Source organism: Anticarsia gemmatalis, chromosome 5 (assembly GCF_050436995.1).
Source record: "Anticarsia gemmatalis isolate Benzon Research Colony breed Stoneville strain chromosome 5, ilAntGemm2 primary, whole genome shotgun sequence".
NCBI classification, from domain to species: Eukaryota; Metazoa; Arthropoda; class Insecta; order Lepidoptera; family Erebidae; genus Anticarsia; species Anticarsia gemmatalis.
Window position 1 is genome coordinate 10,252,786 of NC_134749.1, and position 13,120 is coordinate 10,265,905.

Here is a 13,120-nt window from a genome sequence, read left to right on the forward strand (position 1 = left end):
TTACTGGGTTTAGAAGCCATACGATTTAATTCTCCGATTCTCGCAATTTTCCCTCTTTTATGAAGTTTGAGAGTATAAAAATATTTTTTCACAGCAGATCCAACATAGATTCCTTTTCTTTTTACTTTTGGTTCAACGGAAACGTTTTTATTCAAACCGGGTTTAGGGTTAGATTTATTGGTTTGCGACGCACGAGAGCGAAGTTTTGTTTTATTCTCGGGATGGACACCAACTGGTGTTGTCCTTTTGTTTTCCCTGGCATTTGCCTGGAAATGTCGCGACTTTAATAGAATATCAGGCTCAGGCATAGAGTCAGAAGACGTGTCTTTTAGTTTTAAATTACGTACTCTAATAAGTTTTTCGCAATCAAGAGGATCACAATCGCCAGGAATACAAATATCTGGTTCACATTCGTATGGCCGAAGTTTCGTATGGTCGTGAGGATAGATGACATTTGTGACTACCTCACGAGAAGCACATTCGCAGTCCTTTTTATTTACCGAAAATGTATTAGTGCTCATGTTTATTTTAGGGCCAGCATTTTTAAAGAATTTAAGAGCACAAAAACATCTGTGCAAAAATGGTGTCGTGTGTGTTTTTTTACTTTTCCCTTGTCCAGTATTTTGTGACATAGCGTCATGAGCACGTGGCTTGTGAACTGTAATTCCTTTAGAATGCTTACGTTTAGAAACTCTCTGAGTTTGATAATTTTGGGTCATTGCTTCATGGTTTTTCGATTCGGAAGTGATACTTGATGTAGACTTTCGAGTCGTATGAGCAGTGCTGGTTGGTTTACCGGTTGATTTAGGAGTATGTTGAACTTTCTTTACTTTCTTCTCGACAGGAAGAAACGATGAGTCTAGTGACTTATTAGGAATAGCAACGTATGAGGAGGGTCTAGTCTGTGTTCTCTGAATTCGCCGTTTTCTATTTGCTATTAGAGAATAAAATGAAACCATTGTATTTTTTGGTTTTTGTTTTTTCTTTTGCAACCTCAAGGTGCAAAAACATCGGCTTAGAATGTGAGTAGTTTGATTTTTCTTCATGATTTGTGATTGAGACGAAGCATGCTTAACACGTTTATTATATGCATCTAACTTTCTATCTCGCTTTTCTTTAGGATGTACTCCTTTCCTCCCAACAACGCTTCGACTTTTTTTCAAGACGGAAGAACTAGATGTAGATGTAGTTCCGGTACGAGCTCTATCTGTTCCAGAGATTTTATGACGAACTTTCATTGGTGGTTGAGGTTTGATGACTGTGTCACAAGTGCACTCCTTACTCTTCATTGTCTTACTTTCTCTAAATAGTGAATCTTTTCTTTTTCTAAAGCGTTTCGAAGGACCCAGATCTGAGCCAATATTTTTACATGTAGATTTTCTTACAACTTTCTGCAAAGCTGTCGTTTGTATTTGTGTCTTTATAATAGGTTTAACTTGTCCAGCAGTTGTTAAAGATCTTCCTTTGTGTCGAAGATTTCTCATCGAAGCTTTCGACGAACGGTTTCTCAATTTCAATAATGAAAGAGTGCACAAACACGGCGCTGAGGAATTTCTCTTTGATTCGGATTTAACTTCTCTCGTTTTGGCATCTAACTTGGAACATTTCTTTTTACGTTTTGCTTTAGTTCTCTGTTTAGCATTTTCAATGTATCTGGCTACGTCTTCATACGGAACATGGTGTCTATGAGCCTGAGGATGCTCCTGAATATCTTTTTGTATTTTTTTCATTGAAGCACAAGAACAGCAATCGCAGCAACTACCTAGTTGACTAGTGTGTCCTTTGTCAACTAAGTCGACTATTTGTAAGACTGCGCTGCTTCCTGCAGTCTTAGCACTACTTGCACTGCTTGAAAGCAATTGATTCCTAACATCATCATAAAGAGCGCGTGTTTTAATTAATTTCTCAAGTAATTTTCTCTCACGCAAGGGAATATACTTTCCGTAATAAAGTTTGTCAATCGTTTTCCCCTTTTCCAGCAGCTGTTGTATAGAAGGGAGGTTCGAGTGACTTTTAAAGGTACAGTTGGTGCAAGAACAGCTTGCAGAGCTAGTGATGTGTCGCTTCATTGTAATAGATTATTACATTACAATAATGACTATTACAAACAGATAACACAATCACGAAACAATTAGCATATTAAACAAAGATCATATTGCACATCTTCGAAATGAAAATCACGACGATTAAACAAAGACGGCACATGGACGTCACCACAGTACAAACTGACGTTTTTGTACTTTATCTGCAACAAAATTTTTTATCATCTATAGGTATTTTACATAAAAGAATGTTAATAACCATGATATTGAGACTGATTTCTTGAACATATGTGACTGGCTTAAATGCTCAAGAAGATTTATTCAGCGGTTTTATCCTGAAAGCGTAAACAGATATTTGAGGTATTTTTTATTTATTACTTTGTCCCCGAACAACCCTGAACTCGAATACTCCGTTGTAAGAAATGCGTGTGATGCACTATACTTCAGCCTAATCAACTAATCTGAATCATGGCCGCCTTTTTACACACGCCCTTTCGCGCGTTCTTAGGAGCATACAGGATTACGCACGGGAAAGACGGCGCGCTTTTCGCTCTTGATTTTCTTCGCGAGCTTGGCAGATGAGCGCGGTGCGATCCTTCCTTTCTCCTTGCACACCCTTTACACGCATGATTGTTGTTTCACGCGCGAAAGAGCGTGTGTGTGAAGGCACCTAATATACCGTCGTAAACTCTAGTTTTTTATACATACCTGTACATGATGATAATTTACAACAACATCTTTGAGCCCCTCCCAAAGAAAGGCACTACAAGGACATTCTTTAATCACATCACTACACGATTTAAACATTAAATAAATATAAGAAATCGTTATTGCGTGTCACCGCATTCTGTAAAATATATACAATGACGTTTTAGTGTCAGTGTTTGTTTTACTAATATTTTTTTTAGATAGCCAGTAATTTATTACAAAAGAAAAATATTTATTTGTCTCATAACTACTTTGTCTTAAACCAGAATACGAAAAAAAAAGATTTGGCGCGGGCGTGGTCACTGGCTAGCTCAGTCACTATCGCCCAAGCAATAGAAGCAGTCAAATTAATAATCACGTAATTTATGACTTTCACTAAAGCAATAGATTAATCGGACGATTAAATCAATCTTTGTTCAAAAGCATTTGATATAATCAATAGACAAGGCTTCATCGAGCCTATATCATTTTAAAATTTTGAAATGTACGCAAAGTAAAGTACGTATAATCTAGAGTTGCTTCCTTCTGGAGATACATTACTATTGAATTTAATAATACATATTAAAGAAATCATACTACAGGAACGACGGGTTTCAATCATTTATTTAAAAGTCAGACAAATCAATGGCACCAAATCATCCTCCTCCTGAACAAAACAGGCAACACATCACAGCTCTACAAAGTTCTAACATAAGAATGCATGGACTCCACACTCCTACTGCCAAAACAAAGAGAAGCATATCAGTAAACTGTCTCCACATATTAAGTAGCGATACACAATGGGGATAAAATCCGGGACACAAATAATAAACCCACAGACAAGGCTTTTGCCTTAAAGATGCCATATACGGGCTGCATTCAAAGTCCACGGGAGCTTTCCGATGTTTGATTTTTCTGTACTTAAGTTTGGGGTCTTTGTCATTAAGGTGAACGAGATAATTTGTAGCTGGATGCGATTCCATTGCCGAAACCAAATATCGCGTTGATGGCATTGCGCTAACTCTTGTCTTTACTCGTTTGAAAGTACCGGGCATTGAGCTGTTTAAGAAATCTTCATGCATACGAGCCATGGCTGCCCTTGGATCCTCACGAGCTTCTTGAAATTTATAGGCTGCATCTTTTGGATGAAGTACTAATCGAACAGTACGTTTTAAAAGACCAGTAAAAGCACTAAAAGTGCATTTTGCAATATCCACAACAGTCTCTGCTACTAAAACTCCTTGCGGTACATGTTTATACTTATCTACTTCTTTTTGTTTCTTTCTATCTTGGCGCACTCTTTCCTCAATGGCATATGCATCTTGTACAGCGTACTTCTTTAGTCTTTTTTTAGTTTCCTTTAACTGAGCAGCTTTTTTCTTAATTTCTTCGAGTGCTTTCTGTTTTATTTCTTTCTCTTTTTGAATAAACTCTGGTTGTTTTCTGCTTTGAGCCTGACAAACCTTGCTTTCACAAATGCAAGGGCCGACTTTTCGAGGCTTGACTTTGCGTGTTTTCGGTTGTTGTTTACAAACACGGGCACCACATTTACAAGGATGATTACATTTTTTTAATAACTGTTTATACATTTTCGACATATATTCTTCTTCTTCATCCTCAAGATTTTCATCCATCATATGTTGATCAGGTCTTTCTGCATTTGTTGTGCCGCCATGCACCTCGCGATTCTCGCGGCCCTCACGGCCCTCAATGCCCTCACGGCCGTCGCGGCCCTCATATGCTGCTGCTGCTGATTTTTCATGTGAGTCGCCTTTTTGTTGTTTAGCTTTCATTTTTTGCGCCTTAGCTATAGCTCGTCTTTGTTTTCTTTCTGTTTTCCTCCACGATGCAACGTTGTTATGTGGACCGCGACCAGATGCATATCTTCGTGCTTTAGCTGAATTCATCACTTCTAGAAATTCCCCCGCGTTCACAATATTGGCAACATCTGTTTTTACAACCAAATCCATGGCATTATCTTCTGCAGGCCCACATTCATCGTCTGAAATAATAAATCGTACATGTATTTTATTTTATTATATTTTTTAGGTGTAAGTCATGTCGGTCTAACATATTTATAGTAAGTAAACAGGTATCACTTACATTCATCTCGCGGTTGCAAACATTCTAAATCTACGACATTCCGTATGTTCAAAGTATCTGAGTCGATAACGATTGTAACCGGCTCGATTTCTTTTTTTTTATTTTTGGCATTTATTTTATCAATGGTTTTTTGCATTTTTTTCAATTCTGCTTTAGGAGATTTCGGATCTACTACAGTTTTTTTTATGTCGGCGGATTTGCAAGTACAATTCCCTCTTTTCTTCTTTGGGCAAATCCAACCTACGTCTGTCGTGCCTTGATGAGGACATGGTTTACTTCCACATATGTTACAAGGATCCTGATGAGGACACGGCTGTTCATTACATTTGGGACAAATCTTTACCTCCGGAGTTCCATGAGGACACGGTATTCTGTTACATTCGATACACTCTCCAACTGTTCTAAGAGGTACTTCTTTAGGACATGAGAAGGGCACCTGTTTAGTCACACACCGATCAGCAGCAAATCTATAAGGATTCTGAGGCTGATCATATTTTTTTAATCTTGTTTCTAAACAAGGTCCAAGTGCTGCTATCCTTCTGTCAGGACAAGATTCGGGTGTCTTGGCTTTCCTTCTTTTACAAGGTCTCCCAAATGTATGCAAACCACTGGATGGCGCTAGAAAACCGGTTTTGAAATCAGATACTTCACCTATCGGACATTGTTTGACGTAGTTCTTCGGTTCTTTAATGACTTCTATTACTTCTTTTTTAATGGGAGGCGGTGCAGGGCATGTTGCGACTGTAGGTAGTGTACGTGTAGGTTCTGTATCTTTAGGTGTGCAGGTCTCAGCCGGAACGTTTGGTTTACATACTACGCCAGGACCAGATACCGGCTGATTAGTCCTACATAACATTGTCGGCTGGATTTCAGTTTTAGCTATTTTCTTTGGGGTACATAATTTCTCAGGTCGCTGGTGAAGCTCTTGTCTCTTCAGTGATTTAGCAAAAGAACTGGCTGCATTATCGTCTCCTACAACTTCCATCTGAAATGGACAGTCTAGCAATCCATCTAAAACAGAAAATAATCAAAGTTTTTTATCAACTCCTGATTAAATTCAAGACAACAATTCTTTTAGATTCTATGCCCCGGTCGCAGCAAATACTACAACGAGAGAAAATAACTAAAATTTGTTTAATCCGCGTGTGTAGTAAGTGTGTGCCTGATGCAAGCAAATAAATGGACTTATTTGAAAATTTTGGAGAAGAGTGGTGGTTAGAATTTTGAGGAGATATAAATCCAAAATCTGATGTTTTGAATTTAGTATGAAGTTGTTAGTCGTTAAGTAGCGTCCCAGGCACGCGATTAAAGGTATCTTAAGGCGGCTTCTTATAAAAGTTTAATTAAAAAAGATATTATAAAAAAACGAAATCGACCTTACCTTCACCTTGTGTTTTCAAAATATCATATACCCGATCTCCTCTTTTGATCCTCATACATTTTCCGCCTACAACCAGTTTAAATGTATCTCCTGGTCTGCAAGGGGCAACTATCTGATATGTGTCATTTACTGACACGGGAGGAGGCGGTGGTGGAAGTTCCACTGGAGGCAGACATGGATCTGGGCACGTGCACGGCTTGCTTTCATTTTTGCTTTTCTTTTTGTACGGCATAATGGTTTGCATTTCTTTATCGTTATCTAGTGATTTATTTTCTTTTCCTTTAGTCTTTTTTAATTTTTTCTGTGATTTCTCTTCTTTAACTTTATCTTCGTCTAATTTTCCTTCAGATTTATCTGCTTTGCTTTTAGCTTTATCTATTTTGCTTTTAGCTTTGTCTACTATGCTTTTAGCTTTGCTTACTTTGCTTTTAGCATTGTCTACTTTTTCTTCAGATTTGTCTGCCTTTCCTTTCGATTTATCTACTTTAACTTCATTCCTTTCAGATTTTTTTAGTTTAATTGATTTTGTTTTAGTACTAACGCTATCTTCAAGTTTTGTAACACTCTCTTTTATACTAGGACCTTTGCTTACGCCAGCTTTTTTGAGTGCTCGTTTAATACCCTTATTACTAGAAAATAATTTATCGTAACAATACCCAGTCTTGACCAACTGTTCAGAACTGAGCTTTGACTGCAAGACCTTAACGTTTTTTACGATGCCCAATTTACACAGACATCTCTTTAAAAAAGTAGAATTATTATTACCATCGTCGCAACGACACTTTTCCAGCTCCGTTTTAACAAACCCACCTAATTCAAGTGGTGGTTTAGTAACTTTTGTCGAAACAGTCGACTCTTTTGCCTTTTTTGATTTGGTTGTTGTTTTGATTGTTTTAGCGTCGATGTCGGTTTTCGACGATACACTTTTAAAACTTCGAAACGGGGTTCTTAGAGCGCAACATTTTAGATTATACTGAATAATTGGTTTGGTATTATATGCCCACGTCTCATTGGCACTCATTTGTTGACGTCTATTGAAGTCGGACCGATTTTTCGTTCCGAAATCACGTTTAATGCGCTCAAGTTTATTTTTGCTACAAACATACTTAACGCCATTAATTTTAGAACTTTTATTTTCTGTTTTTCTCTTCACTTTATATTCGTCATGACCAGGACCATCCCCGTGGTCGTTTTTAATTGCACTGTTATAGCTTGCTAATAGGAATTTGGGCCCAGTTTTGGTTGACGAATAATTTCTACCTGGGAGCGATGTTCCTGTAAAACAATACAATAAATATGAATGTAGTAAATACTGTGATGTAATATGGATGGAACTTATTTAAAAAATACTCAGCCATTATAAACGAGTGAACTACATGATTTATTTCCTAATACTAACTTATTTCGGAACAAACAATTCATACACATCATATCACGCCTATTAAACCCGAAGGTGTTGGCAAAAGTTTACAAAATACACCCACGTCTCGACACTAATAAAGTTAATCCTTTGTAATAGAGAGGAACCCATCGCCATTTATTGATTGCTAAATGTGCCTCAGAAGCCGGGCATGAGAGGGACCAATCTTGCAAATTAATTGACAGCTAATTAATAATTGCTTCCATTGTACCAGTAATGTTAGTAAACCAATATCTCTGAACGTCTGAGAAAAGTTGATCATGTTAATGATACGAAACAATTAAAACACTTACCACTTGCTTCACTTTGATTACTGATTGTTTTTCGCTTTCCTTTCTTATTGGATAAGTTGTTGCTATTCCTTGAAGACTTCTTTAATGTTTGGTCTAATTTATTTGGAATATATTTTAAGTGATACAATTGCTGGATGTTATTTTCAAAATTCTCTGCGTTCATATGGATGTTAGATCGAATTATCAAAGCTCTCTTCGTCGTAGGATTGTCGAGTTCCATCGGTTTTTTGAGAATACCTCTCGTATGATTAACATGATCCATAGGAATACTCTTAAACTGATATGGTTCAAGGACAGTTGGTAAATTTATGCTCGCAGGATTTGTAACCGCACGTGGGTGTGTATCTTGAATACTGCCTTTGTTTTTCTTTTCTTTAAGAACTGTTTCATTATTATTTGCTTTATGCTTATTTAATAACGACGATGTACAAAAATATCTCTTCATCAATGATATCAAACTTTTTGATTTGACTTCAGGCTTAGTAACACGTACGTCATCAGACACATTGTTACGTTTTATTCTATGTTTAGCGTTTGAGTCTATTACGTCGGAGCATTTTGGTTTGAGTTTATTATCGATGTACGATGCAGGCGGTCGGTGTACCGAAAAACTCACCCGTGATTCCTTATGAACGGTGATATTTTTAGACGGATAAATTGTTTTTACAGATTTTCCTCTTTTCAGGCTAAAGGCGGTTTGAGAATTATTATTCTCCCATTTATTTCTTTGCTTATTAGTTTTTTTAAGTCTAGGTTTTAAAGAGTGCTTTGAAGTTTCTATACGGTTTTTACATTTCTTTGATCCTTTCATAAGATTAGATCTGTGCAATAAATTGTACTTACTCTCATTATTTTTCAGTACTGGAGAATTAAACTTCTTTTGTATTTGTGACACCTTTAAATTCAAAGCTATCGATGGTCCTTGATTACTGTTTAGTAAATAGCCAATCTGATATTCATTGAATTGTTTAAAATTCGGTACTTTGGCACTTGTATTCTTTTTATTTGTTTCAAATCTTGCCACATTAAAGTTGTTACAATTACCAGATTTATTTGGTTTCGATTGGTCATTTAACTTGTAGCTATAGCCCCGTAGGTGATGTTTCTCCCTGGTTATGTTTTGTTCTAAAGCATTGAGTTCTGTAAATCGAACTTTACTACGCGTATGTATCGCATGCTCCTTATTCATGTTTTTTCTTTTTATTAATTCATCAACTACTTTATTGACTGGATTGTTTTGATAGACTTGAACGAATTGTGCTACAACAGGGCGGTTCATCCTTAAATTATGTTTTCTGATAAGCTTATCTTGATTCTGAAGTTTGAGAGCACAAAATCGCAGGGCTGATTCATTACCTCTTTTAATTGCTAAAGCTCTATGATTTGAAGAACGACTCTTCAAAACATCTTTAGGGAGATGACTTCTTTTTTTACTTACAATTGTTGAATCACTGATAGGCCTACATTTGTTTGGCGCATCACATCTGTTTACTACAATGTCTTCATTGTAAAATTCAATATTAAAACTAATATTTGACCCTTTATGAAGTCCTTGAGGCATGGGTGAATGCGTAAATTCAATGTTTTGACTTTCACGCTTAGCAATTCTAGTCGGGGTCCTCTTAATTTTAGCTGAACTTGTAATTCTACGTTGAGAGGTCTGAGGTTTAAAATCGTCATAAGATTCGCGAAAAGTCATGCTCGTAATAGACTTTATTTTTCTTCGTTGTGTTTCAACGCGTCGATCCTTGAGTTGTTTCATTTCCTTACGTTTTGCTTCTTTCCGACATTTAGTTACATCACACTCGTTTGGAATGCAGATACCCGGGTCACATTCAAATGGAAGAACTTTTAAAGAGTGATAGGGATAACCTATTTCCTGACCCTCCGGATGGGGACATTTGCATTCACCAAAGGGAGATTGACGCACCCTAATTGCTTGGCTCTTTTTACGTTTCATATTTTTATTTTCTCTAGAATGTGATTGAAACAGTACAGTCTTTGATAAGATCTTAGGTTTGGATGATTCACTATACGTTGATTTTGAGGTAAGATTGGTGCGTGAATACTTGTCGCTCATCTTTGTATTCCGTTTTTTGATATGTTTTTCGCATTCATGGGTAACACATTTGCCAGGAATACAAATATCTGGTTCACATTCATATGATAGAAGTTTCGCATGTTCGTGAGGATAGATGACATCCGTGACCAACTCATGAGAAGCGTATTTGCGCTTCGTATTTACCGCGCCAGCATTTTTAAAGAATTTAAGAGTGTATAAACATTTCTGAAAAAATGGCATAGAATGCATTTTCTTACTTTTCCCTTGTCTAGTATTTTGTGACATGGCGTCATAAGCACGTGGCTTGTGAACTAAAATTCCTTTAGAATGCTTACATTTAGGATCTTTCTGAGTTTGATAATTTTCGGTACGCTTTTTCGATTTAGAAGTGATACTTGATGTAGACTTTCGAGTAGTATAAGCCCTGCTGGTTGGTTTAAGAGTATGTAGAACTTTATTTCCTTTCTTCTCAATAGGAGGCAGCTTTCTAATACTTTTACTCGTAGTTTTTCTTACTTTCTGCGGAGCTGTTGTTTGTATTTGTGTCTTTGTAACAGGTATAGTTTGCCGGACGGTAGTGGTTGAAGATCTTCCTTTGTATCGAAGATTTTTCATTGAAACTTTCGATGAACGGTTTCTCAATTTCAATAATGATAGAGTGCACAAACACGGCGCTGATGAATTTCTCTTTGATTCGGACTTAACCTCTCTCGTTTTGGCATCTAATTTCGAACCATTCTTTTTACGTTTTGCTTTAGTTCTCTGTTTAGCATTTTCGACGTATCTGGCTACGTCTTCATATAAGACATGGTGTCTATAGGCCTGAGGATGCTCCTGAATATCTTTTTGTATTTTTTTCATTGAAGCACAAGAACAGCAATCGCAGCAACTACCTAGTTGACTAGTGTGTCCTTTGTCAACTAAGTCGACTATTTGTAAGACTGCGCTGCTTCCTGCAGTCTTAGCACTACTTGCACTGCTTGAAAGCAATTGATTCCTAACGTCATCATAAAGAGCACGTGTTTTAATTAATTTCTCAAGTAATTTTCTCTCACGCAAGGGAATATACTTTCCGTAATAAAGTTTATCAATCGCTTTCCCCTTTTCTATCAGCTGTTGTATAGAAGGGAGGTTCGAGTGACTTTTAAAGGTACAGTTGGTGCAAGAACAGCTTGCAGAGCTAGTGATGTGTCGCTTCATTGTAATAGATTATTACATTACAATAATGACTATTACAAACAGATAACACAATCACGAAACAATTAGCATATTAAACAAAGATCACATTGCACATCTTCAAAATGAAAATCACGACGATTAAACAAAGACGGCACATGGACGTCACCACAGTACAAACTGACGTTTTTGTACGTTATCTGCAACAAAAAAATGTTACATGCACAACATAAATTTTAAAAAAAAATGTAAAATCACAGGATTTTAGCTACCGAGACTGAATCTCTTTAGTCATGTTCCTAATAGAGATGATTGCTTAACACGTTGAGTGAGGAACAGGGCTTAGAACACCTCGTTTATGTCGTACAAGTCGCAAGGAAAGAAAGGCCGCTTTCGGACATGATTCAAACGCCTCGATCCGCAGTTAATGGAAAGTATAGCAAAAACAGTGTTGCTGGGAATGTGTTTAGACAGACTTTTAATTTTTATTTATCAGAATGTCCCCGTATAACTCTGAACTCGAATAACGTGATCTCGGGAATGCGTGTGAAGCGCTTTACTTTAGCGTCGGTTAACTCATCTTCATGAAAAGACAGACGACTTTCTCGACAGATCCTTATTTTGACGACCACTCAACATACCGACATAATAAATTTAACCCATTAATGTCCCACTGCTGGGCAGGGGCTCCTCCCAAAATGAGGGAGGGTTAAGGTCTCGAGACCACCACAATGGCTAAATGCGGGTTAGAGACTTACGATATGATATGATACGTACCTATACATGATGATAATTTACAATAACATCTTTGAATCCTTCTCAAAGAAAGGTACTACAAGGACATTCTTTAATCACATCACTACACGATTTACAACATACATTAAATATAAGAAACCTTTATCGTGTGTCACCGCATCATTTTGTAAAATTGTACCTAGTGTAAAATATACATATTATTCTATGGTGTAAAATTTATACAATGACGTCTAAGTGTCAGTGGGTGTTCTATTCATATTTTATACGATGAATAGCCAGTAATAAAAAGCTAGAAAAAGTATTTATTACTGATTAATTTGTTTGCCCAAGAAAGAAATACTACGATCATATTATTATTGATGTCAGGTCAGGTGCGTAGTGCTTGTAAACGGCGGTCCGGTATGACTAGATGTATGAAGTAAAGGAAGTTTGTAAGGATTGTAGCAAGTGGCGTTCTCCGCCTACCTATGGGAAGAAGGTGTGAATGTGTAAATTATTTTTAAATGAAGTAATTCATTTAGTCAAAGTGATATTTCGTTACATGTGAAATTTTAGTGGAGCGGAAAAACATGTTTGTTTTTTACCGTCACAACTTGTTCGCTTGTTCTGTGAATGAGTTCACAAAGGACACATATTTATAGTTTGTGATATGGTATATAAATTATTGATTAGTATTTATATATTATATTATTACCTAAATAGATAATATATAATTATTATAATGTACCTACACTATTGTATTGGGGTAAACCTGTAAAAATAGTTGTAAGGATGAATAAATAAATAAATAAAATAAATTTTGGGGACCAAGATCCAATGGCTGACAAATTGTGATAGCATTTGTTTCTTCAGTAGTATTCTTTAGTAGCAACTGCGACTGATTATGACTGCGAATTCTTCGCCAAACATGTTGTGTTTAGTGCTTAAAGACCAGTAAAGAGATCGTGGGTTCGATTCCCAAGCGGAACAAATATTTGTGATAACCACAAATAGTTGTGTCGGGTCTGGTTGTACTTTGTGTGTTTGTAGAAGACCCTGCGACACAAGAGCAATTTTTTGTGCGGGAAATGACAAAAATTATCTTTCCAAAAAATTATACAGAATCGATTTCAAAAGCGCACGGATGCCAATGATTTTGGTACCTGTCCCACAACTTCTAAGACCATATTAAAGTAATATGTTTATGTACCAACTCCCAAA

At 36.7% G+C, this 13,120-nt stretch overlaps 1 protein-coding gene across 1 annotated transcript; it reads right to left on the bottom strand.

Moving 5' to 3' along the window:
- Positions 1 to 3,342: 3,342 nt before the first annotated feature.
- Positions 3,343 to 8,806, bottom strand: LOC142973147 (uncharacterized). The gene is made up of 4 exons (XM_076114739.1): positions 7,927 to 8,806; positions 6,214 to 7,488; positions 4,833 to 5,843; positions 3,343 to 4,731 (listed from the first exon to the last, which is right to left on the bottom strand). The coding sequence occupies exons 1-4, from the start codon at positions 8,735 to 8,737 to the stop codon at positions 3,386 to 3,388; spliced, it is 4,443 nt and encodes a 1,480-aa protein (XP_075970854.1). The 5' UTR covers positions 8,738 to 8,806; the 3' UTR covers positions 3,343 to 3,385.
- Between the last annotated feature and the right edge of the window lie 4,314 nt (positions 8,807 to 13,120).